This window comes from Salmo trutta, chromosome 4 (assembly GCF_901001165.1).
Source record: "Salmo trutta chromosome 4, fSalTru1.1, whole genome shotgun sequence".
NCBI classification, from domain to species: domain Eukaryota; kingdom Metazoa; phylum Chordata; class Actinopteri; order Salmoniformes; family Salmonidae; genus Salmo; species Salmo trutta.
In genome coordinates this window covers 23,703,451-23,730,879 of record NC_042960.1, presented here as the reverse complement: position 1 = coordinate 23,730,879, position 27,429 = coordinate 23,703,451, and the positions used below count along the sequence as shown (strand labels likewise).

The window sequence follows — 27,429 nt, the reverse complement described above, 5'->3', positions numbered from 1 at the left end:
AGGTCTTGGCTGATTTCTTTTGATTTTCCCATGATGTAAAGCAAAGCGGCACTGAGATTGAAGGTAGGCCTTGAAATACATCCACAGGTACACCTCCAATTGACTCAAATGATGTCAATTAGCCTTTCAGAAGCTTCTAAAGCCATGACATCAATTTCTGGAATTTTCCAGCTGTTTAAAGGCACAGTCAACTTAGTGTATGTAAACTTCTGACCCACTGGAATTGTGATACAGTGAATTAAAAGTGAAATAATCTGTCTCTTTGTCACGATCGTCAAAAGGAGTGGACCAAAGCACAGCGTGGTAAGTGTTCATCGTATTTTATTTACCTCAGAACACTACAAACAAAAAGGAATAAACAATGAATACGACCGTAATGTCTTGTAGGCTTAACAAGTAACACAAAATAAAGATCCCACAACTACAGGTGGGGGAAAGGCTGCCTAAGTAAGATTCCTAATCAGAGACAACGATAGACAGCTGCCTCTGAATAGGAACCATACTCGGCTCAAAACAAAGAAATAGACATCATAGAATGCCCACCCCACACCCTGACCTAACCACATAGAGAAACAAACCCTCTCTCTCAGGTCAGGGCGTGACACTCTTAACAATTGTTGTAAAAATTACTTGTGTCATGCACAAAGTAGATGTCCTAACCTATTTGCCAAAACTATAGTTTGTTAACAAGAAATGTGTGGAGTGGTTGAAAAACGAGTTTTAATGACTCCAACCTAAGTGTATGTAAACTTCCGACTTCAAATGTATATGGTTCTATGTAGAACCCTTATTGCCTTCCAAAGAATCTTCAAAGAACCCTTTCTTCCAAAAACGGTTCTTAGGATGTTTATAGTTTCTAGGTAAAACCCTTTGACTTACAAAGAACCCTTTTCTTCCAAAAATTGTTCTTCTGATCAAAACGGTTTATGGTAAAACCTTATCCCACTGCAAAGAACCCTTTTGGAACCCTTTTTTCTAAGAGTGTACTTGATCTGTTTTCTTACTTATCTGAAGTATTTGAGAAGTTTTCTTCTTAGAACATGCCCTCGTTATTAACGGCGGCACTGAATGACGAAAGGTGTATAGTGTTCACTGTACATGACTTCACTGTATTTGTGAAAGGAGTGACTGAAAACAAAGTCGCTCTGGAGAGGAAGGTCTGCTAAATGACTAAAATGTCAAATCTAACATGTTCATTTGTAATGTTCATTGTAATCTCTCAGTGGGCAGACTATGTAACAAATATGGTATCTGACGCAATTACCCAAGATTTTATGTTCATTGTAATCATACTGTATTCACCACCACTCGAGTATGACCAAAGAGCTGTAAAGGATTTGTTTGGCATATATTTAAGTAAACAAACTCAATACAGACACAATTCATATTTTATTGAGAAAAAGTTCCAAATCATGTTCAACATTGATTGTACAGAGTTCGAATCACAGGTCTAGGGGGTGCTCGTAACCTCCCTAACAAATTGAACCCCGAATAAGTATGAGAAAATTTGAAGACATGCAGTGTGTATACACTCTATAGCATGTGGCATATTGATTATGGATTACAGTGCCACTAGATCAAGGACACATCTCTTAGTTCATATCGCTGTTGTCCCCAAACCACATTTTCTCAGATGTTCTCAGTCTACCATGAACCTCCAATTGGTCCTCCTCAAAGCAGTAATGACAGACTCAGCAGTAGTGGAGGAGGATGTTTAGGAGGAGGTAGGGCACACAGGCTCTCCCTCAACCATGTACCACACCTCGTTGTGCCTGTTCAGAATCTTCTTTGGGCTGAAGGACACACACAAAATATTAAAGTATGTTTGAAAAAAGTATTTTGGTGGAATATGGTTAGATGTTGGATATGAGTATATTGAAGGATTTGTATCTATGCTCTCACCTGTCATATCCCACACCATAGTGGTAGTCTTTGTTGTAGGTGGCCTGGACTTTGTCTAGCTGCCTTTTCAGCAGCATGGAGTTTACACTGGATGTCAAAGACATCATCCATCCACCATAGCTCCTCACGTACACTTTCATGTCTGGCATCTCAGTAAAGTACACCTGCACGGGGAAATCACAAAGACATCCACATTGTTAACCAGCGGTCTTTAAAAAAACATGACATACTTGACGTGTTCAAATGGTATGTGTTTTTTCAAATACTTAAGCTGCGCTCGATTGAGCTTGCCTGGCTCAATGGCGCCATGGAACAGTCCCAAAAGTGCAAACCCTGCCCACCTGACACTATAAAAGCTATATCTAAGTATTTGAAAGATACTTCTTGAACCCAAGTCTGATAGACAATCATATTATGTTCAACTTAGATTCAGTTTTTCTAAAGTGACAGGTGGGTGAGGTTTTTACTTTTGGGACTATTCCATTGGGCCAGGCAAGCACAATTGAGCTCAGCTTAAGTATTTGAAAAAACCCACTCAATAAAACACACAAATACTACAGACCCCTGGCTACTGATGTGGATGTCATTGTGTCAGGTTTACAGGTTTTTGCCCAGTGTCAGCAATATGGTAATAGCCCTCTGATAGGCTAAGTGGAAGTTTCACCATATTGCTTTTACCAATCAAATCCTCTCAGATCATTTACATAGGGCGTAGGGTCTATTTAGGATTTGGCTTTACCTTGTCATCAGTGGGTTGGGGAGGAGTCATCTGATGGGTAGACGGCAGGAGGAAGCTGAGGGTGAAGACAGACGACCCCCACATCTTCTTCTTCTCTTCAATTTTGACGGTCACCGGAGCTGTCATGTCAATGTTGACGCCTATAGGAAAAATCTGTGTAAGCACTTGTTACCAGGTATACACACACGCATGGAAGCAGATTCATGCACGTGCATCCACACACACACAAATAGATTGACACACACACACACACACCAGCCTTGTTGGATCCGGTGATATAGTTGAAGAGTCTCCTGAAGCCAGTGTAGGTGGCCTTGTCCATGAAGTATGCTTCCTCATCTGTTGACACCCATTTCACTGAGTCATAGTGGCGCACCTGTAACACAGGCATAAACCTTCACTCAAGAGTCCTCTGCTGTAGAGTGTATTTGAGTTGCAGATGTTAGGGATGGGATTAAGATGAGTCTGCGCAAAAAGGGCATAACTGATCTACAACCCTGCAAAACTGATCTACAACATTTTTCAGATTACCGAAACCCAATACGATAACCAAAATGGGGAAAATGATGATCATCATGTTGTTGATTTGATATATTTTAATGCAAATGCTATTGTTTTGTATCTGCTACCCTGATCAACAACTAAACATAAAAAAAATTGGTCACAAAAAAGGTGGTGAAACAAATAAGTTGTAGCCCCAATGTGCCATTAATTTGTGCTGCATAAGACTGACCTCATAATCGTCATTCTTGCACACCAAATCATAGAGCAGACATTCCTTTGACTCTGTGCAGAAGCGAGACTCAGAAGAGTTTCTAAAGGAAACAGTGGAAAACAAATCGATAAAGAACAATAGCACACGATTTAGCATGGATACTGTTCATTCACTATACAAACAGTATTATTCTGAAACGTGTGGTTATGATGTGTGGAAAGTAATAACAGAAGTGTATTATAACTTCCTTACCCAACTCTGGCTTCAGCAGTCAAGATGAGAACCAAGCCAACCAACCCTGCCAAATAAACCCTGAAGTACACACAAACAGTCAGTGTCATCACATTAAAAACCTAAAGTACACGCAAACAGTCAGTGTCATCACTTAGACACACTTTCATACTCTTTCACACTCTTCACATATGGTGCTGCTACTCTGTTGATTATCTATCCCGATTGCCTAGACACTTTTACCCCTACCTACGTGTACATATTACCTCAACAACATTCTACCCCTGCACAATGACTCGGTACTAGTACTCCTTGTATTTAGCCTCGTTCTAGTTATTTTATTGTGTTACCATTTCCTTTTTTATTTTGAAAATTATTCTTAGTTTTTAACTCTGCATTGTTGGGAAAGGGCTCGGAAGTAAGCATTTCACTGTAAAGTCTACTACACATGTTGTATTCTGCGCATGTGACAAATACATTTGATTTGAAAACCTAAAGTACACAAAACAGTGTGTCATCACATGAAAAACCTAAAGTACACACAAACAGGCAGTGACATCATCTTATGAAAAATATATCATACAGACATAACTCCTTAAGATTGCAATATTGTAATACTTTAAAAGACAGAAACTATGTTACTACACATTTCTATTTCTATACAAATCACTCTTCCTTTAATTACTTAACACCATAACAAATCAAACAAACCTAATCAATGCAATGATAACCCATCATTTCTACTTACATTGTGCTGAGTGTGACTTTTAGATCAGCTCAGTTCATATGCATTCACTGGCCTGAGGGAAATGCTTGCAGAGAAACTATTTATACCAACTGAGGGTTATTTGCATCAGTCCCCAAAACACGCCCATTTCACCACAGAATGTACAATGGACTTCACGCGCTTAAGAGAAGAAAAGGTGGTTTATAAATAAGTGTGTGCCAAGTTAGATAACGTGAGACGATTGATCTTGATGCGTCTTTGAAAAGCAAGTATAGGCTTATTGAGAAAGAGGCTGTGACTAGATCCATCACGTGTAGTAGACTATTATATATTTCTGTTTCGTAATTAAAGCCTTTGCTGTTTCGCAATAACAGCCTGGCTGTCACGTTTCGACTAAATAAATAGCACTTGCATGTAATTTGTTCACTGAGCACTGCTGGTTCGACATTACCAATCACTAGATGGAGTAGCCCTGTTTATAACTGGTGCTAACATGGACTCTTTGTCCTGATCTTGTCCACATTCTGATTGTGCCCACATTTTTAGACAGTTGTAGATGATTTAAAGACACATTGTGATCAGATATTTCTTACCACCTCTGGAGGTAATCCACATTTATTCTGATATTAAGTTTATAATGTAGAGTGAAATTAAAATAAAAAAAATTGGTTGCACATTGGGCAAACATTTTCCAATTCATATCAAATCATATTCCCCACCTATAAAAGCAGATAGGAGAGCACTTTTGCACGACCCAAATAGCTCAGCTTTTACCCCCACAAAGAGGAGAGTAGCCTAGAAAACAGAACTCTGGGGTGTATCTCAATAGTCGAAAAGGGCTTAATTTCTAAACATTTTAGCAGACAATCTTTTCCAGAAGGACTTACAGGAGCAATTAGGGTTAAGTGCCTTGATCAAGGGCACATCTACAGATTTTTCTGCCTAGTCGGCTCGGGCATTTAAACCAGCAACCTTTCAGTTACTCGCCCAACGCTACCTCACCTCGTCTCCTCCTCACATGGGCTCACCTGAAGAGACAAAGGATAGGTGGTGAATACAAAATGGCACTCCTCACTTTGAATCTGATTTCAACTGTCCCTGTTCTTTCACATCACTGTAGGAAAGAAGACAAGAAAACAAGAAAAGGAAGCCACTGAATATCAAGATGGATGTAGCCATGGAATTAACCCCTTGCCCTAGATTTAGAAAGTCAAAGTCAGTTCAGTTTAAATGACCTTAAACAAACCTCTGACGTCCCTTGTGATGTCAGCTGGCCACCACCTCAGGGGCTCAATGGGCGACATCCTTCACTTGGTGACTTCAGCCTCAGATGAAGAAAAACTAAAAATAACTCATATGATCCCCTCTCTTATGTCCTTTCTATGTGGAGTAAGTACGAGCTTTAGGTCAAATTCTTAGCCAACACGTGACTTTAGCCTGATTTGATCAGGACCATGAAACTGTATGTTGTGGACATTTCCATGGCATTAATGGAACAAATGTTGTCACACTGGCTGCAGAGCTGATTGTTGTTGGAGTTGTATTTGTTGTTGTTGTTGTTCAAAAACTTTACATTTGTAGATATAATGAGTTTGTGAGAGTGATTGAACAAAACATAAGAGGTGTGTTTGTTTCTCTCTGAGCATGAGACACCCTGTTCCAATACAAAGCACTAGAGTACATTTCAGTTTACACTCTTAGAAAAAAGGGTTCCAAAAGGGTTCTTTGCGGAGGGATAGGGTTCTGCCAATAACTGTTTTTATCTGATGAACCCTTTTAGGAAGACAAAGGTTCTTTGTAAGGCAAAGAGTTCTACCTAGAACCTTTTTCATCCTAAAAAACGTTTTCGGAAGAATGGGTTCTTTGATGATTGTTCCGAAGGCAAGAAGGTGTCATTGCTTAAAGAAAAGAACAAGCACAGAACCCTTCTTAATCTGAATAAACCCTTTCTTTGAAAATAGTGCCTGAGTGTTTACCTCAGCGTTTAAATGTTAACATCAATATACGCCCAATACCCCATAATGACACAGTAAAAAGAGGGTTTAGAAATGTTTGCAAACTTTAAAAAAAAAACTGAAATCACATTTACATAATTATTCAGACCCTTTACTCAGTACCTTGTTGAAGCACCTTTGGCAACAATTACAGCCTCAAGTCTTCTTGGGTGTAATGCTACAAGCTTGGCACACCTGTATTTGGGGGTTTTCTCCCATTCTTCTCTGCAGATCAGCAGCTTTGTCAGGTTGGATGGGGAGTGTCGCTGCACAGCTATTTTCAGGTCTCTCCAGAGATTTCAGAGCAGGTTCAAGTCCGGACTCTGGCTGGGCCACTCAAGGACATTCAGAGACTTGTCCCGAAGCCACTTAAGCATGGTCTTGGCTGTGTGCTTAGGGTCGTTATCCTTTTGGAAGGTGAACTTCATCTCAGTCTGAGGTCCTGAGCACTCTGGAGCAGGTTTTCATTAAGCATCTCTCTGTACTTTGCTCCGTTCATCTTTTCCTCGATCCTGAATAGTCTCCCAGTCCCTGCTGCTGAAAAAGATCCACACAACATGATGCTGCCACCACCATTCTTCACTGTAGGGATGGTGCCAGGTTTCCTCCAGACATGACACTTGGCATTCAGGCCAAAGAGTTCAATCTTGGATTCAGCAGACCAGAGGATCTTGTTTCTCATCATCTGAGGGTCCTTAGGTGGCTTTTAGCAAACTCCAAGCTGGCTGTCATGTGCCTTTTACTGAGGAGTGGCTTCCGTCTGGCCATTCTACCATAAATGCCTGATTGGTGGAGTGCTGCAGAGATGGTTGTACTTCTGAAAGGTTCTCCCATCTCCACAGAGGAACACTGGAGCTCTGTCAGAGTGACCATCAGGTTCTTGGTCACCTCCCTGACCAAGGCCCTTCTCCCCCGATTGCTCAGTTGAGCCTGGCGGACACCTCCATGAAGAGTCTTGGTGGTTCCAAACTTCTTCCACTGTGTTTTGGGGGCCTTCAATGCTGCAGAAATGTCTTCGCACCTTTCCCCAGATCTGTGCCTCAACACAAACATGTTCCAGAGGTCTAAGGACAATTCCTTTGACCTCATGGCTTGGTTTTTGCTCTGACATGCACTGTCAACCGTGGGACCTTATATAGACAGGTGTGTGCCTTTCCAAATAATGTCCAATCAAATTCACCACAGGTGGACTCTAATCAAGTTGTAGAAACATCTGAAGGATAATCAATGGAAGCAGGATGCACCTGAGCTCAATTTCGAGATAGCAAAGGGTCTGAATACTTATTTAAGGTATTATTTAAGGTAACCTGTTTTCACTTTGTCATTATGGGGTATTCTGTGTAGATTGATTAGGGGGGAAAAATTACTTAATCCATTTTAGAATAAAGCTGTAACGTATGAAATATGGAAAAAGTCAAGGGGTCTGAATACTTTCCGAATGCACTGTAGCTCTACAGTAAATCAAGTATATATGACCTGCTTCAAGTGATCACTTTTACTTTCAACATAGCCACTCAAGTTTTTGTCTTATTTCTTGTTTGTTTCACACAAAATATGTAGCATTTTCAAAGTGGTAGGCATGTTGTGTAAATCAAATGATACAAACCCCCCAAAAAATCTATTTTAATTCTAGGTTGTAAGACAACAAAATAGTAAAAATGCCAAAGGAGTGAATACTTTCGCAAGCCCTGTATAAGCATATCTTCTCAGCTACGGTTTCTTTAAACCTAAAATAAATAATGGATTTATTGTGATTGTGTATATTAAATTGATTTGGACTTTTTTTAAATGTAGATGTTCCAAAGGCACGCATCAGCTGCTTGTATGTGGCTTGTATGCAGCTTGTATGCATGGAGATGCTAAACGTGTTTATGGTAATTAACAGTAAATTACCGTGAGACCAGCAGTCTTTTGCATGACAATAACCAGCTGACAAAATCTAATGACTGCCACAGCCCTATTGCAGAGTTCCGTGGCATCCTGTTGTACTCGTAGTGTCCCATATGGGTTGTGAATGCAGTGAACCTTTTGTCATTTTCACACATGAGAATGTTGTAAAACCCAGAAGGAAGGTCCATGGTTTTGAGGAATGCATTGCCCTCTGGAGCTGGCGGACAGTTGGCCTGATGAGGTAGCGGGTGGGCGTCGTTACAGTTTCACTGCATTCAGCCATCTGAAATCCGTGCTTACCTGCAGGCCTCCATCCTTCTTCCACATCATGACCAGTGGTGAAAAATTAAAGCAGGAAGCAACAGTGACTCGGTCTATAAAAAAGTGGTTAGATGAAGCATATGCTAAACTACAGGACTGTTTTGCTATCACAGACTGGAACATGTTCCGGGATTTTTCCGATGGCGTTGAGGAGTACACCACATCAGTCACTGGCTTTATCAATAAGTGCATCGAGGAAGTTGTCCCCACAGTGACTGTACGTACGTACCCCAACCAGAAACCATGGATTACAGGCAACATTTGCACTGAGCTAAAGGGTAGAGCTGTCACTTTCAAGGTGCAGGACTCTAACCCGGAGGCTTACAAGAAATCCTGCTATGCCCTGCGACGAACCATCAAACAGGCAAAGCGTCAATACAGGGCTAAGATTGAATCATACTACATCGGCTCCAACGCTCATCTTATGTGGCAGGGCTTGCAAACTATTATAGACTACAAAGGGAAGCACAGCCGCAAGCTGCCCAGTAACACGAGCTTACCAGACGAGCTACATCACTTCTATGCTCGCTTCGAGGCAAGCAACACTGAGGCATGCATGAGAGCATCAGCTGTTCCAGACGACTGTGTGATCATGCTCTCCGTAGCCGACGTGAGCAAGACCTTTAAACAGGTCAACATACACAAGGCTGCAGGGCCAGACGGATTACCAGGACGTGTGCTCCGGGCATGTGCTGACCAACTGGCAGGTGTATTCACTGACATTTTCAACATGTCCCTGATTGAGTCTGTAATACCAACATGTTTCAAGCAGACCACCATAGTCCCTGTGCCCAAGAACACAAAGGCAACCTGCGTAAATGACTACAGACCCGTAGCACTCACATCCGTAGCCATGAAGTGCTTTGAAAGATTGGTAATGGCTCACATCAACACCGTTATCCCAGAAACCCTAGAGCACTCCAATTTGCATACCGCCCAAACAGATCCACAAATGATGCAATCTCTATTGGACTCTACACTGCCCTTTCCCACCTGGACAAAAGGAACACTTATGTGAGAATGCTATTTATTGACTACAGCTCAGCGTTCAACACCATAGTACCCGCAAAGCTCATCACTAAGCTAAGGATCCTGGGACTAAACACCTCCCTCTGCAACTGGATCCTGGACTTACTGATGGGCCGCCCCCAGGTGGTGAGAGTAGGTAGCAACACATCTGCCACGCTGATCCTCAACACTGCAGCTCCCCAGGGATGCGTGCTCAGTCCCCTCCTGTACTCCCTGTTCACCCACGACTGCATGGCCAGGCACGACTCCAACACCATCATTAAGTTTGTGGACGACACAACAGGAAGTCCAGGATCCAGTTGCAGAGGGAGGTGTTTAGTCCCAGGATCCTTAGCTTAGTGATGAGCTTTGAGGGTACTATGGTGTTGAACGCTCACCGACAACGACGAGACAGCCTATAGGGAGGAGGTCAGAGATTTGGCCGGGTGGTGCCAGAATAACAACCTATCCCTTAACGTAACCAAGACTAAGGAGATTATTGTGGACTACAGGAAAAGGAGAACCGAGCATGCCCCCATTCTCATCGACGGGGCTGTAGTGGAGCAGGTTGAGAGCTTCAAGTTCCTTGGTGTCCACATCAACAACAGACTAGAATGGTCCAAACACACCGAGACAGTCGTGAAGAAGTCATGACAAAGCTTATTCCCCCTCAGGAAACTAAAAGGATTTGGCATGGGTCCTGAGATCCTCAAAAGGTTCTACAGCTGCAACATCGAGAGCATCCTGACTGGTTGCATCACTGCCTGGTATGGCAGTTGCTCGGCCTCTGACCGCAAGGCACTACAGAGGGTAGTGCGTACGACCCAGTACATCCCTGGGGCTAAGCTGCCTGCCATCCAGGACCTCTACACCAGGCGGTGTCAGAGGAAGGCCCTAAAAATTGTCAAAGACCCCAGCCATCCCAGTCATAGACTGTTCTCTCTACTACCGCATGGCAAGCGGTACTGGAGTGCCAAGTCTAGGACAAAAAGGCTTCTCAACAGTTTTAACCCCCAAGCCATAAGACTCCTGAACAGGTAATCAAATGGCTACCCGGACTATTTGCATTGTGTGCCCCTCCAACCCCTCTTTTTACGCTGCTGCTACTCTCTGTTTATCCTATATGCATAGTCACTTTAACTATACATTCATGTACATACTACCTCAATTGGGCCGACCAACCAGTGCTCCCGCACATTGGCTAACCGGGATATCTGCATTGTGTCCCACCCACCATACCCTCTTTTACGCTACTGCTACTCTCTGTTCATCATATATGCATAGTCACTTAAACATATCTACATGTACATACTATCTCAATCAGCCTGACTAACCGGTGTCTTTATGTAGCCTCGCTACTTTTATAGCCTCGCTACTGTATATAGCCTGTCTTTTTACTGTTGTTTTATTTCTTTACCTACCTATTGTTCACCTAATACCTTTTTTGAACCATTTTATTATTTTTATTATTTTTTTTTTATATATAATCTTTTTTTACCCCTTTTTTTCTGCACAATTTCGTGGTATCCAATTGGTAGTAGTTACAGTCTTGTCTCATTGCTGCAACTCCCGTACGGACTCAGGAGAGGCGAAGGTCGAGAGCCATGCATCCTCCGAAACACAACCCAACCTAGCCACACTGCTTCTTGACACAACACACATCCAACCCGGAAGCCAACCGCACCAATGTGTCAGAGGAAACACCTGGCGACCTGGTCAGCGTGCACTGCGCACGGCCTGCCACAGGAGTCGCTAGTGCGCGATGAGACAAGGATATCCCTGCCGGCCAAACCCTCCCTAACACGAACTACGCTGGGCCAATTGTGCGTCGCCCCATGGACCTCCTGGTCGCGGCCGGTTGTGACAGAGTCTGGGCTCGAACCCAGAATCTCTGGTGGCACAGCTAGCACTGCGATGCAGTGCCTTAGACCACTGCACCACCCGGGAGGTTGCACTATTGGTTAGAGCCTGTAAGTTAGCATTTCACTGTAAGGTCTACACCTGTTGTATTCGGCGCACGTGACAAATAAACTTTGATTTGATTTGAAGCATAATCACTGATGGATTTGCAGATTAGCCTCGTCTCTTCCATTTCTGTGAGAACCAGCCTCAACTTCTGGTAGTGGACAGGGTAACTCTTCTGTAGGGCAGGCAGAAGGGCCAATCAACAGTCAGGAGGACCCCTTTGCTTCTCCGTAGTTGAGTGAATGTCTGGAGAAGATGTTGTCATACTCAGTTATCTGCTCCAATAGCTGTCTCTTGGATGGTTGACTGGCTTGACATGCATCTATGTTGAGGTAACTAAGGCTTAAGCTGGAAAGCATTTGCTTAACGTCTGCTTCTGTCATGTTGATCGGAGGAGGCTGCGGCGGACTGGCATCTGCTTTCGAAAAGTTGGCTTGAAGGACGTCGAAGTCTTCAACAGCAAGACACATCTGCTTACTTGCTGTTCCGTTTCTGGATGATTGGCTTTGACTGGGGGTTGGTAGTCTTCATGTGGATCCACCTGTCTCCCCACATCTGTTACGTGGGGTGGAGCAGGTGAACCCAAGTACAGATTCAGATGAGGAGACAGGGATAAGGTAACCAAGGTATTTATTGAAAAGCGGGGGGGAATATGGGGTGCAGGCCAAGGGGAGCTCGGACGGGTAGCAGGGAACCAGGAACTGAGGCAGCGGCCAGGGAAAGGGGAGTACGGGCAGGGTAAGCAGGTCCTGAGCGGAATCCAAGGAAGCAGTAGAGCGGGAGTCCAGGGCTGTGAAGCACGACTGACGAGACGAGGGACTGGAGACAGGGACTAGAGTCAGAGCGGACGGAACTGTAGCGGAGAGCAAAGCAGCGTCAGGCTAGGAAAAACAGGCACCACAGGATAACAAGATCTATGCAGGAACAAATGGCTTGAACTATAGACTGACTGAGCAGAGGCTACTATCTGGCAGCATGGAAGTGGCAGGGCTGAGTATTTGTAGAGGTCTTGATTATGGAACAGGTTGCAGCTGGTGGGGATCTGCTCTGACTCCAGCGCACCTGTCTCCACTCACACAATCAGATACACCCACACAGAGAGAGGGAGAGAGCACAGGGGAAGCGGTGGCAGGTTAGGGAGACACGTGATGAGAAGTAGAGGGCGTGGCAGGGGCAGATGTAACAACATCGGTGTGATGATCCTCCCCACAAGGATGTCTCTTGGCGTAGCTTGAAATGAACATGGTTTGACAATGACTGTGCTGCCTGGAGAGATGGGAACATTGCTAGCTAGCCTTCCCCACATCAGGTGTTCGTGTTTCGGTAGTAGGGTGACTGCCTGTGTCAGCTTGACTGTGACCACCTTGCTTGGCATTTTGCTCCCCCTCAGGTCGTGCAATTCATCATGTCGAGAAACTGCTAATGTTTAGGGGATGGATGATGTTCCCCCTTGGATATGCCTCTCCAGAATTGGTTGTTTTCCTTCATTTGGTGCATTCTATTTATTAGGACATTGAAACCTACAGTATGATGAGTTGGTTAAGCTGGCCTGGTACTGCTAGAGTAGGGACAACCCACTAACTCCATATAGCTGTAGCTTCAGCTCGTACATGCATTTTGGACAGGTCTGCTTCTCCCCACAGCCAACTACAACTATATGTGGTCTGCTTTTCTATTGGTAGGACAACTGCTTCTTAACTTTTGTTCTGCTTTTTCACTAAGAGTGCAAGACATAGAGCCTGAATCGAGCATGCCCTTCAGTTCAGCTTAGTCACTAACTAAAACCTGTGCATAAAGCAACTCACTAAAAGCTTGCAACTCTGCTGACCCCTGAACAAATACACAACAGTCTTCTGGCATTACTGAACATGTGTTTATGTATAGAAGCTACAAGTTTTCTTCCTTGAGGGATTGTGGCCCTACTTCCACACTGCCCCTCTCAAAGTGTGGGTGTCCTCATTTCCCGGCGGCGCCCCCTGGACGTTGTCGGCCTGTCTGACCTGTCTGGGTCTGCATCCCTGACAGACTCTCTTCTAATGGCCTGGAGTAAAACATGAAAGGCAGAGGTTCTCTATTCTGCAGTGCATCAGCGTGGAGTGGTCTGGAGCTCCACAGACTTCACACACTTTTCTATTCCAGTTGTTCTGTATAGTACTGTGGAGTTAGTACTGCTGGTGGTGACATTACAGGAGTGTCACTTGTGTCTTCTGTCCAGCACACGGTCCAGCAGGCTGATTAGAGTCTGCATACAGTGAACATCAGCTGGCTTTGAAGGAGCTGTTGCCTGTATACAGTCGTGGCCAAAAGTTTTGAGAATGACACAAATATTAATTTCCACAAAGTTTGCTGCTTCAGTGTCTTTAGATATTTTTGTCAGATGTTACTATGGAATACTGAAGTTTAATTATAATAATTTCATAAGTGTCAAAGGCTTTTATTGACAATTACATGAAGTTGATGCAAAAAGTCAATATTTGCAGTGTTGACCCTTCTTTTTCAAGACCTCTGCAATCCACCCTGGCATGCTGTCAATTAACTTCTGGGCCACATCCTGACTGATGGCAGCCCATTCTTGCATAATCAATGCTTGGAGTTTGTCAGAATTTGTGGGTTTTTGTTTGTCCACCTGCCACTTGAGGATTGACCACAAGTTCTCAATGGGATTAAGGTCTGGGGAGTTTCCTGGCCATGGACACAAAATATCAATGTTTTGTTCCCCGAGCCACTTAGCTATCACTTTTGCCTTATGGCAAGGTGCTCCATCATGCTGGAAAGGGCATTGTTCGTCACCAAACTGTTCCTGGATGGTTGGGAGAAGTTGCTCTCGAAGGATGTGTTGGTACCATTCTTTATTCATGGCTGTGTTCTTAGGCAAAATTGTGAGTGAGCCCACTCCCTTGGCTGAGAAGCAACCCCACACATGAATGGTCTCAGGATGCTTTACTGTTGGCATGACACAGGACTGATGGTAGCGCTCACCTTGTCTTCTCCGGACAAGATTTTTTCCGGATGCCCCAAACAATCGGAAAGGGGATTCATCAGAGAAAATGACTTTACCCCAGTCCTCAGCAGTCCAATCCCTGTACCTTTTGCAGAATATCAGTCTGTCCCTGATGTTTTTCCTGGAGAGAAGTGGCTTCTTTGCTGCCCTTCTTGACACCAGGCCATCCTCCAAAAGTCTTCGCCTCACTGAGCATGCAGATGCACTCACACCTGCCTGCTGCCATTCCTGAGCAAGCTCTGTACTGGTGGTGCCCCGATCCCGCAGCCGAATCAACTTTAGGAGACGGTCCTGGCACTTGCTGGACTTTCTTGGGCACCCTGAAGCCTTCTTCACAACAATTGAACCGCTCTCCTTGAAGTTCTTGATGATCCAATAAATGGTTGATTTAGGTGCAATCTTACTGGCAGCCTGTGAAGCCCTTTTTGTGTGATGATGGCATGTGTTTCCTTGGAGCTAACCATGGTTGACAGAGGAAGAACAATGATTCCAAGCTCCACCCTCCTTTTGAAGGTTCCAGTCTGTTATTCGAACTCAATCAGCATGACAGAGTGATCTCTAGCCTTGTCCTAGTCAACACTCACACCTGTGTTAACGAGAGAATCACTGACATGATGTCAGCTGGTCCTTTTGTGGCAGGGCTGAAATGCAGTGGAATTGTTTTTTGGGGATTCAGTTCATTTGCATGGCAAAGAGGGACTTTGCAATTAATTGCAATTCATCTGATCACTCTTCATAACATTCTGGAGTATATGCAAATTGCCATCATACAAACTGAGGCAGCAGACTTTGTGAAAATTAATATTTGTGTCATTCTCAAAACTTTTGGCCACGACTGTAGACTGAGTGGGACCCACCTGTGGTGCGTTCGCTGTGTCCACTTCCTCTGACATAGCAGTCTGGGCATGGCTGATTGCGTGCTTCACTGGGTCTGAGAGTCTGACCTGTGTTTGTGCCCTGCTCTTTCTGGCGCCCATCTAGCCGCTCCTGGACCTCTGTGGTTGTCCATTGCTCTGGTGGTTTGAATACGTTTTTCAGTCTTGGATTTCTAATCCTCTAATGTTGTTATTTGATCTGATTTTAATAGCTAGCATTTCAATGGCCATAATGAATAGATATGGTGACAGTGGACACCCTTGTTTAACTCCTCTTGCCAATTCAAAACTCTCTGAGATGTAACCGCTATTTATTATTTACACCTGAGGTTGCTATACATTACTATTACCCATTTTATAAGAGACTCACCGAAATCGATAAAACCCAGTCTTACTTTATCAAAGGCCTGAAGTGGTCAACCAGATCTGAACACAATCAGACCACTTTTCTGCATCTAAACCTGTCTTTTCAACGCAATCTTCGTATTCTGATATTAGAAGTCGCATGTAAGTGTCATGTGTAGACATGACGTATGACTTGGGTGTTTGGAGTCTTTGATCATTTTTTACCAGTAGTATGTAAACCTTTGGTGTCACAGAATGAAAATGTGAGTCTGGTAAAAAACCTGTGGTATTGTGTAGGCTATAGCAATGTTTTATTAGTTAGCTAGGGTTTGAAGTAGGTGTATCTATCTAGCTGTCTTATTTGTATTTGTTCAATGCTTCAATTGATTTCATAAACTATATTGGATATATGCTATAGGTTCGAATCAACCCAAGATGATGAACCCTGCAGATGGGACAAAGTGCATGACAAAGTGGCCCAGAGGAAGCCAGCTGTTCTCAACCCCTATTCTTCCAAGAGCTCACTGAGTTTGAATGAAGGTAAGTACACACAGACACACATACACACACAGGACACGAGCTTGATATGTCCCTTTTCACCTGTCTTTTTACTGAGAGTAACAGTCCTGGTGCTCTCTGTTTCTCATTCTATTCTTTCTGTTTCTATGCTTGGGGTGAGTAGAGCTAACAAAATCCGAACTGAGGAGGATTGTTACGGAGCCCCATGAGGAACACCTGATGCTGCACTGACTTCTCTCTCCTGGATGCTCTCCTGCCCAACTGTCCCGTTGAGTTTCACCACCTTGGAACCCCCTTACCCAACTATTTAACCCGAAACATTGATCTAGGATTGTACCCAATATCAATTTTAACTCCATCTCCCTTTCTCTCTTTGTCACTCTCTCACCCACACACCCCACACACAGGCACACAATATAGTTTTTAAATTTGGGTCGTAATGACGCTCTTATTTGGTTACATATGTGTTAACTGTTACTTCTATTGTCAATTAATTTGTTAATGTTGTTACCAATTTGAATACATTTATTTTATGTACAAATATATGGTTTTTCTTGGAACTGTTAAAATAACTTGGTGTAGTGTTAATTGTAACACTTTTGCAGTGTGTATATGCATCAATAGAGTGAATTTCACACTTTCAAAGGTTAAAATGTTAACATTTCAGTGTTTCTGTAACCCATACAGAGTAGGGGAAAAAACACTGGCTGTGTGAAATTCACAATACACTGGAGTGAACTAATAGGCATTTCACTCTATTCTGGAGAAAATATAAAATGCACTCACTCTACTGTGGTGAAAATCACACAATTTCACTCTACAGTGGAGTAAAAATCAAAATGCACTCGCACATCTGAGCTATCTTTGTTGCAGGTGCATGTTAACAAAAGCTCAAAAGCTCTATTTTTAGCCACTCTATGGGAGTGAAATGTAATGAAATGGTGTATGGTGTAAAGTCTAATTTTCATGTTTCCCAGGGTGCCTTTTCTTTTTGAGTGAATTGTAGAGTGACCACCAACGACTGTATTTGTTAGTGACACAGACATGGTTGTTGAATTCTTTCCTTTAAAAAGCCTGTGGCTTTCACCAAGGGAGCTCCTAGGCTAATGTTATCAACAAAAAAAAAATGTTAAAATTAAAACGATCTGACAAAATACATTACATATATCATAAGGCCTTATTTTGATGGTCTAGTTTTACCCTAACTCAGTGGTGTTAGGAAACTCCTGGTTTACAGGCCATATCAGGCCTGCAAGTCACATTATTCCTGTTTGCAAAGTTATGTGTAATTCCTATTGGAATCCAGACAGAGTTAGGATATCCAACAGTTGGAATTTTTATTCACCCGCAACCTGTATTCAGAACGGAAATTGATTAAGGAGAATACTTAAACTATACTGAAACAAAATGTAAATGCAGCATGTAAAGTATGTTTCATGAGCTGAAATAAAAGATCCCAGACATTTTCTATAGATTTTGTGCACAAATTAGTTTACATCCCTGTTAGTGAGCAGTTCTCCTTTGCCAAGATAATCCATCCACCTGATAGATAGCATATCAAAAAGTTGATTAAACAGCATTATCATTACACAGGTGCACCTTGTACTGGGGACAACAAAAGGCCACTCTAAAATGTGCAGTTTTGTCACAGAACACAATCGGGAAGCTTAAAGCGAGCTCTGCCTCCTCTCCAATTAATAGCCTATAGCCTAAATATTTGTCATACATTTTTTTATGTATTACCTTTTATGTGTGGCATAAACACAACCAGTCACAATGTTTTAATCTGATTAGGCTACTTCAAAAGTATTTTGTAGGTTACCTGCTCACGTTTGTCCAAAATATAATTCTAACATCCTAACTGTGCAGATGATGTAGAAGCGCACAAAGTCAGTATGCTTTGCTTATTTGTTGTGGTGCATTGGCACAGAAACCTGTGGGTGGAAAATTTGTAGCATGTATTTTATATAATTATAAATATAGCATCAAATATGGGGACAAACCGAAGAACCCTACTGTATATGGTTTTACTTAGCACCTTTTTTATGTAAGATTGTACAAGTGTACTGGCCTAACTGGTCTTGAATAACTACCTTGGGCTTAAAGACTCCCTATTGTCTAGCAGGGACAAAGGCATCGCACCAAAGGAAACGTTAAAGCTTTCTAGTACACTATAGAAGGAGTGTATGGAGGTGGTTCACACATCCTCCTCCTATTGCTGCTTTGTTTCCATGTCTTATCACAGGTCACAAGATACCTGCTCTAACCATTCTGGGAGGGAATGTTGGGTGCCATTGTCCCTTTGTTGTTGTTGTTCCAGAATTCCATTCTAAAGAGGAACAATGGAGAAGTGACTACACGCCCAACCAGTACTATACCCAGGCTCCATTCAATATGACAGAACCATGTGTAACGTTTAATCCAACTAAGTTTTGCAATTTCAAATGGTCACACCCATACTGATCAGGCCACACCTTGCCAAACCCACCAAACGGGAGCAAATGTACCCCAAAGGCTGTTTTAGAATGGTGCATGGCCGGTCGTTCAGTACAAACCGTCATGCAACGTAGCAAACGTTGAAACGAACTGAACACACCCCAATGCGATACCATAGGGAACAGGATGGGTGACCTGGTTGAGAAACCGACCGACTATTTATCTATCGCAAACAGGACATTTATTTTGCAGTTGATGTTTCAACACAGAGTCGCTATATCACAATCTATTTGGGTGAATTTGAGATAGGTAAACTCTGAAAATATGTATGACAAAATTCTGTGACAATGTGCTGTGTAAGTGACACAAAGTGAAGTATTTGGATTATGCTGAAACACAAAGCCTGCACAACAACTCCACAAACTGGTTATGTTGTCATGTAATTTAATGTGGATTAGGAGCATCCAGCCTGAAGTCATAGAATGTTTTCAATTCAATCTGTATCGCTGAAGTTTAGCAATATAGCGCGATTGAAATTTAAAGGAAATTTCCGATTGAGCCGACATACGCAACGTTTACCGTGAATGCAGTCTATATGCAGGAATGCAGGAATATTGCCTTTAAAATTTCTATTGCGCTGTAGCGCAGCTCTTCAGTGCTACAGATTAATTCAGGCCCTTAATTCTTAACGATTAAAAGAAAAGAACATTGATTAAAATATCTTAATTCTAATGTTGGGTCACGTAAAGGCCCAACGTAAAGGGCATTATATTTAATAAAAACAAAGTAAAAGCTAGTGTATTTTGTGGAAAAAAAGTAAATTAAAGTGTATTTATCTTTCATGAACTTTGGAGACAGTAATTTGAGCAGAGTTGGTAAGTAGTTTAAAGGATTTGCTTTTTCTTTATTTCTTGCAGGACAATAGAAAGGTAATTGCTACCAGACTCTCACAGTCACACACCTTAATGTGCTGTAACGTCCTCCTCTCACCAAGTTATAAAACACTTACCAGGACTTGTATTTGTGATAATTTTTTCTTATTAATATTCTGGTAACACTTCATTATTTACTTAAGATACACATATTAGCCACTAATTTCTAGTCTGTCAATGTAAATAATCTGTGTGGCCATTTGATGAATTGTTCAGCAGTTTTATGGCTTGGGGATAAAAGCTGTTAAGGAGCCTTTTGGACCTAGAATTGGCACTCTGGTACCGCTTGCCTTGCGGTAGCAGAGAGAACAGTCTATGACTGGAGTCTTAGAAATTTTTGTTGGGCCTTCCACTAACAAAGCCTAGTAAATAGGTCCTGGATGGCAGGATGACATAGGGTAACCCCAGTGATGTACTGGGCTGTACGCACTACTCTCTGTAGCGCCTTACGGTTGGATGCCAAGAAGTTGCCATACCATGCGGGGATGCAACCGGTCAGGATGCTCTCGATGGTGCAGCTCTAGAACTTTTTGAGGATCTGGGAACCCATGCCAAATCTTTTCAGTCTCCTGAGGGGAAAAGGTGTTGTCGTGCCCTCTTCGCGACCTTCTTGGTGTGTTTGGACTCTTTTTCTCTCTCTGTGTGAATGTGTGAGTGTGTGTGTGGCTCCTTCACCATTGGGGGGGTGGGGGGGTTTCTATGGAGGACCAAATTTATACCACTTGACTTATTCCACATTTTGTTGTGTTACAGCCTGAATTCAAAATGGATAAAATATATATTTTTTCAATTATTCTATGACAAAGTGAAAACATGTTTGTAGAAACTTTTGCTAATTTTGTGAATACAGCAATATCTAATTTACAGAAGTATTCTCTCCCCTGAGTTGATACATGTTAAAATCACTGTTGGCAGCAGTTACAGCTATGAGTCTTTCTGGGTAAATTCCTAAGAGCTTTGCTCACCTGGATTGTACAAGATTTGCCCATTATCTTGTCAAAATTCTTCAAGCTCTATCAAATTGGTTGTCGATCATTGTTACACAACCATTTTCAGGTCTTGCCATATATTTTCAAGCAGATTTAAGTAAAAACTGTAAGTTGGGACAGTCACTGTCTTCTTGGTATGCAACTCCAGTGTAGATTTGGCCTTGTTTCTTAGGTTATTGTCCTGCTGAAAGGTGAATTAATCTCCCAGTGTCTGGTGGAAAACAGACTGAACAAGGTTTTTCTCTAGGATTTTGCCTGTGCTTAGCTCCACTCTGTTTTTTTATCCAAAAAACTCCCCAGTCCTTAACGATTACAAGTATACCAAGCCACCACTATGCTTGAAAATATGGAGAGATCAAATGATTGACATAAAGAGCCGTTGTGTTGAACACTGGGCGATGTTTAACACTGTGCGATGTTTAACAGTGAGAATGGCAGAATGGTGAACTTACTAAATGACTGAGAGTTTGACTGTGTGATATTAGGTTGCTTCTTGTGTAAATATTTTCCGTATGGATTTTAATGATTTATATCTCTCTCTGTGTGAGAGCGTAATAACAGTAATGTGTTGTATTCGATTTGCCCCAAACATAACACTTTGTAATCAGGACAAAAAGTAAATTGCTTTGCCACATTTTTTGCAGTATTACTTTACTGCCTGGTTGCAAAAAGGATTCACGTTTTGAAATATTTGTATTCTGTACAGGTTTTCTTATTTTCACTCTGTCAATTAAGTTAGTATTGTGGAGTAATTACAATGTTGTTGATCCATCCTCAGTTTTCTTCTATAACAGCCATTAAACATTGTTACTGTTTTAACCAGTGGCGGCTCCTCTGAGGAGGAAGGGGAGAACCATCCTCAGTGAATTTCATGAAAATAAAAACAGCGTGTAACGATGTGCGCTGAGAGTCAGAAGCAAATTCAAGGAGCGAGTGTTTTAATAAATAAACACAGCATAATACAAAAGAAGAAACAAGAACAACGCACAGACATGACACAGGAACAGAAATAATTACCCCTGGGGAAGGACCCAAAGGGAGTGACATATATAGGGATGGTAATCAGTGATGAAGTCCAGGTGAGTCTGATGATGCGCAGGTGTGCGTAACGATGGAGACAGGTGTGTGCCATAACGAGAAGCCTGGTGACCTAGAGGCCGGAGAGGGAGCACACATGACAGTACCCCCTCCCCGATGCATGACAGTACCCCCTCGCCAGTACCCCCTCGCCGACCAAAATGACGATCCCGGGGATCAGGAGCAGACCGGTCACCTCTACTGAGGTGCAGGAAACCTGTCAGTCCGGCTGAGACGCAGGAGCATGGCGACCTAGAGTGCTGGAGAGAGAGCATACGTGACGGTATCCACTTCTGGCTTATTCGGCTTCAGCCGCAGGACGCCAACCACGATCCCGGGGGACGATCCCGGGGATCAGAAGCGGACCGGTAACCCCTGCTGATGCGCGGGAACCTATCGCCAGCTGGGGCGCGGGGATTTGACAGACCGGCTGAGGCAGGGGAGCCTGGTGATCCGGCTGAGGCATGAGAGCCTGACGAGCCGGTGGAAGCAGTGGAGCCTGACGAGCCGGTGGAAGCAGTGGCCTGACGAGCTAGCTCGTCAGGTGAGGAGTGAGGAGTTGACTCAGAGTCAGAAAGACAATAGCTGAACAGTTTGAACAAATTCATTTCTTCCAAAATTAAGGAGAAGCAAGAGGGAGAGGGAAAGCTAACTGTATTTCGTAGTATATATTTTTTCACTTTCACTTAGTTAGCTAGTGTCAAATGCAGCTAGCTAGTTTAGCCTACTCAAACACCCGGCACAAACAGACAGGGATGCTATGTTAGCTAGCTGGCTATTGCTATTCAACACTGAAACTTTTCCAAGTCAATGTAAGCTTTTAGTTTTATACATTTATTGCCACCGGTGTCTGCCAGTGTAACTGCTAAACTGCTTGCTGTACACTATACTGCATGATTGCAGTGAGTTTACTACTGCATTAGTTCTAGTTGCTATGTTGACTATGACATTAGCTAATATGGTGATAACAATGTAGGCTGTCTGTAGCAGTTAGCGGTCATGATATGAAGAGTTGACTTGGAAAGGTTTTTCAACCTGGTCACAGACAGCTGATGTGTTGTGCACTGAAGTTCACAACCGAAGGGAAAAGGTGAGAGGAGGGGAGCGCGTAGATAGATGCAAGAAGGAATTCCAGTACCAGTCAAAAGTTTGGACACATACTCATTCAAGTGTTTTTCTTTATAATTTGACTATTTTCTACATTGTGGAATAATAGTGAAGACATTAAAACTACTAGATGACACATATGGAGTCATGTAGTAACCATAAAAGTGTTAAACAAATCAACAAAAACATTTTTATTTGAGATTCTTCAACGTAGCCACACTTTGCATTGATGACAGCTTTGCACACTCTTGGCATTCTCTCAACCAGCTTCATGAGTAATGCTTTTCCAACAGTCTTGAAGGAGTTCCCACATATGCTGAGCACTTGTTGGGTGCTTTTCCTTCACTCTGCGGTCCAACTCATCCCTAACCATCTCAATTGAGTTGAGGTCAGGTGATTTGTGGGGGCCAGGTCATCTGATGGAGCAGTCCATCACTCTCCTTCTTGGTCAAATAGCCCTTACACAGTCTGGAGGTGTGATGGGTCATTGTCCATTGTCCTATTGAAAAAAAATTATAGTCCCACTAGGGCTGGGCGGTATACCGTATTTAACTATATACCGGTATTAATGCATGGACCGGTTTGGGTTTTACTTTACCTTCTATAATGGTATTTGAATGTTTGGTTTGTTCAATGTGACACGCCGTGTGTAACGTCCATTTTTATAGTTTACTCCGCTACTTGAGTCTTCCCTCTCCGCTCTCTCTCTCTCTCTCCATGCTGCTTTCCACACAGACCCCTGTCACTCAAGGAGCGCATTTGTTGTTGCTTGACCACGAGACACTTTTGTTCAGTCTTCATGGTCAATGCAGCACATGCAAAAATGTTGATGACAACAATGTTGTTTCCAATTTGATCTTAATATAAATCCACAAGTCTTATATAATTACAATATTAGTTTGTGTTTCTTACATTTGCAAACAGCTAGTTTGTATTTTCTTAGCAAGTTAAGCTAAGTCGTGTTAGACACTAATGCTAATTGCTAGTTAGCTGGCTATTAAAAGTACTGAGTCAGAGCAAACATAGCTAGCTAATACAGCCTGATACAGTGCAGGCCTAAACAAGGAACATCACTTTGGTTCCTACCATGTCACAATAATTCGTCCATGGCATTTTCATTCATTGTCATGTCAAACAACACTGTATTCATAGTGCCCACTATTATTTATATTCTAACTATAGAATTATAATAAACATTCTATTTCCATGATTCCAAAAGTTCACCCAAGTATTTTGATCGAAATCGCAATTGCAACATTTGGTTAAAAATAAGGGCCAGTATTTTTGCCCATATCGTGGCAGTGGGGAAATTATCTCAAATGAGTGCAGGAAATGCAGAAATTGATGGAAATGCAGGAAATTATTTTAGGTTGAAGTTGAATTGAACAATATAAAACAATCCGAATGGAGAAAGAATTGAAATCATTGAAATAATTTAGAATACATGTGTTGCCACCCTAAGGTCATGCACTACTAGAACTTTTATTAATCAAAAACATGAAATACCGTCAAAAATGAGAAAAATACCATGATATTTTGGCCATATCGCCTAGCCCTAATCCCACTAAGTGCAAACCAGATGGGATTGCGTATCGCTGCAGATTTCTGTGGTAAACATGCTGGTTAAGTGTGCCTTGAATTCTAAATAAATCACAGACAGTGTCACCAGCAAATCAACCCCATTCCATCACACCTCCTCCTCCATGCTTCATGGTGGGAACCACACATGCGGAGATCATCCATTCACCTACTCTGCATCTCACAAAGACACTGCGGTTGGAACCAAAAATGGCAAATTTGGACTCATCAGACCAAAGGACAGATTTCCACTGGTCTAATGTCCATTGCTTGTGTTTCTTGGCCCAAGTAAGTCTCCTCTTCTTATTGGTGTCCTTTAGTAGAGGTTTCTTTGCAGGAATTCGACCATGAAGGCCTGATTCACACAGTCTCCTCTGAACAGTTGATGTTGAGGTGTCTGTCCCTTGAACTCTGTGAAGCATTTATTTGGGCTGCAATTTGAGGTGCTGTTAACGCTAATGAACTTATCCTCTGCAGCAGAGGTAACTCTGGGTCTTCCTTTCCTCTGGCGGTCCTCATGAGAGCCAGTTTCATCATAGCGCTTGATGGTTTTTGTGACTGCACTTGAAGAAACCTTCAAAGTTCATGACATTTTCCTGATTGACTGACCTTCATGTCTAAATGTAATGATTGACTGTCATTTCTCTTTGCTTATTTGAGCTGTTCTTGCCATAATATGGACTTGGTCTTTTACCAACTATGGCTTCTGTATATCTTCTGTATACCACCCCTACCTTGTCACACCACAACTGATTGGCTCAAATGCATTAAGATGGAAATAAATTCCCCAAATTAACTTTAAACAAGGCACACCTGTTAATTGAAATGCATTCCAGGTGACTACCTCATGAAGCTGGTTGAGAGAATACCAAGAGTGTGCAAAGCTGTCATCAAGGCAAAGGGTGGCTACTTTGAAGAATCTGAAATATATAATACATTTTTATTTGTTTAAAACTTTTGTGGTTACTACATTATTCCATATGTGTTCATAGTTTTGATGTGTTCACTATTATTCTACAATGTAGAAATTAGTAAAAATAAAGAAAAACCCTTGAATGAGTAGGTGTGTGCAAACTTTTGACTGGTACTGGATATATACAACGAGCTGTTTGTATGTGTCTAGTATGAAAGTGAACTGTGTTTGCGTGTGATCAGGGGTGTATTCATTGTGCAGATTCTGTGGAAAAACGTTGCGTAAACGGAAGCAAGTGGAACGAAACGAGGATAAACATACCTGAATTTGTCCAATAGAAACTCTTGTTTGCAACTGTTGGACTAATGATTACACCCTAGATTAGCTAGATGCAGGCAATAGTGTACAAGGCTGTATTGAACGTGTCACTGTTTGTCACCTTGATTACATTACAGACAAAGGTCATTCTTATTCATGTTTTTATTGCTTTTCAGGTGGAGTGGCATTGCTGACAGGCCAGGGCCCATAGTCACAAATAATCTCAGAGTAGGAGTATCGAGTGCAGCAGGTACTTCAGGATTTTGTTCCAGCTAGGCTCTGAACCAGGGGTGCCTTCATTTTGCTTGAACGGCTACGTTGTGGAACAGTTTGTACTGAACGACACGTTTTCCCAAAACATTCTTGTATGTTCTTGAACAGACTTTGAGATACGTTTGCTCCATTCAGTGGGTGTGCTGGGGTGTGGCTTGAAGCAACGAGTGACAGATTTAAAGGGCAGAGGTGCATTTTGAACTCACAACCCAACCCTTCCCTGTTTTTCAACTGATCGTTCACTACAGCGCCGCTTCTGTTCAATTTAACATTCTATTATGTTTTTATGTACTGAATGCAGTCCTGACCAACTACTAATTGATCCGTTCAGTGGTTGCCTAAATTCAACATACCTAGTCTTCCAGGTCAGTTAAATCACAAACATGAAGTGCCTGCGGCACTCCAGGACCAGGGTTGCCTACCCTTGTCATAGAGACATTAGTCAATACTTATGAACTGAATATTGTATGTGAATTGACATTAACAAAAGGGTTGAATAGTTCAGCAGTGCAGTAATTGCTTAACATGGCTTTGGTGATGAAAGGTACATAATGCATTTGTCATCTCCCTATCAGGCCACTGCATGATGTGACATGGGCCTGGATGGTGACAAACCTTTTTCAAGCTTCCAGACTGAATACTGTGGCCTTCAGTGGTCCCGGAAGCAAGGGCCTTACCTGGGAGTACAGCAGCACTCTCTCTCTGTCTCGCAGGTATTTTGTCAGCATGTATTATTTGTAACTACTCAAATTCATCATAAGGCTATGGACGCAATCACTAGCCATGTTTCCAGTAACTTGTCCAGTGATTTTTTTGTCGACATTTAGAAAGTTTGCATAGAAAATAGATGTGACAATTGCCTGCTGGGGAGAGTTTCCAATTAACTATCTTATGGCGATAAAAACAGCTGGACGTAATGTTGTCACACTTAAAAAATGTATTTTTCGCAAAAATCTTCAGTGCCGAATAAAAAGCTAGTGGTTTCCATTACCCACTTAGGCAAATTGCGATTACGTAATGAACCAAAGTGTCCGTTGCTATGCTGGTTGCTTGGCTCTATTTGACCTCGGAGGAGGATGCTGGCCGTTCTAGTTCTATTTCCCTGCATAAACACTCGCTCAGTCCGCGCAAAATCATTTCCTCAGAATTGCTCTCCAAGGATGGTGCATTTGACGGTGACTACCTGCTGATTCAGAGGACCGAAAAGACTGGAAAGAGAACACTTTCTTTACCATGTATTTGTCTTAGTACATATTGTTCGATATGAATAAATAATTTAAGCTGTTTTTATAGATTGGCGTTGCTAGCTACTGTGCTTATATACCTCAGCCTGCCTAGCCAGCTAGTCAGACAGCTTTATTTAGCTAACGTTAGCTAGCTAGCAAGCAAGCTACTGTAACTGTTCTCCCTCGAGGAGATTTTATTTTATCTTTCCAACCTAGTGAAGTACTATGAAGACACCACTGATTTCGACAAGAGGCGCAATATTCAGAGAAATTCACAATTCACAAGCAGTTAAATTCAATTAGATAAGTGGACGGATTTAGCTATGTACAACCATTTTTCAACAACCA

At 42.4% G+C, this 27,429-nt stretch overlaps 1 protein-coding gene across 1 annotated transcript; it reads right to left on the bottom strand.

The window, feature by feature from the left end:
* Nucleotides 1-1,370: 1,370 nt before the first annotated feature.
* On the bottom strand, nt 1,371-4,463 carry LOC115192099 (heme-binding protein 2). Its single transcript, XM_029750228.1, has 7 exons — nt 4,336-4,463; nt 3,609-3,668; nt 3,375-3,456; nt 2,897-3,017; nt 2,642-2,781; nt 1,903-2,066; nt 1,371-1,793 (listed from the first exon to the last, which is right to left on the bottom strand). Coding segments are annotated over exons 1-7 (648 nt in total). The 5' UTR covers nt 4,338-4,463; the 3' UTR covers nt 1,371-1,714.
* Nucleotides 4,464-27,429: the final 22,966 nt, after the last annotated feature.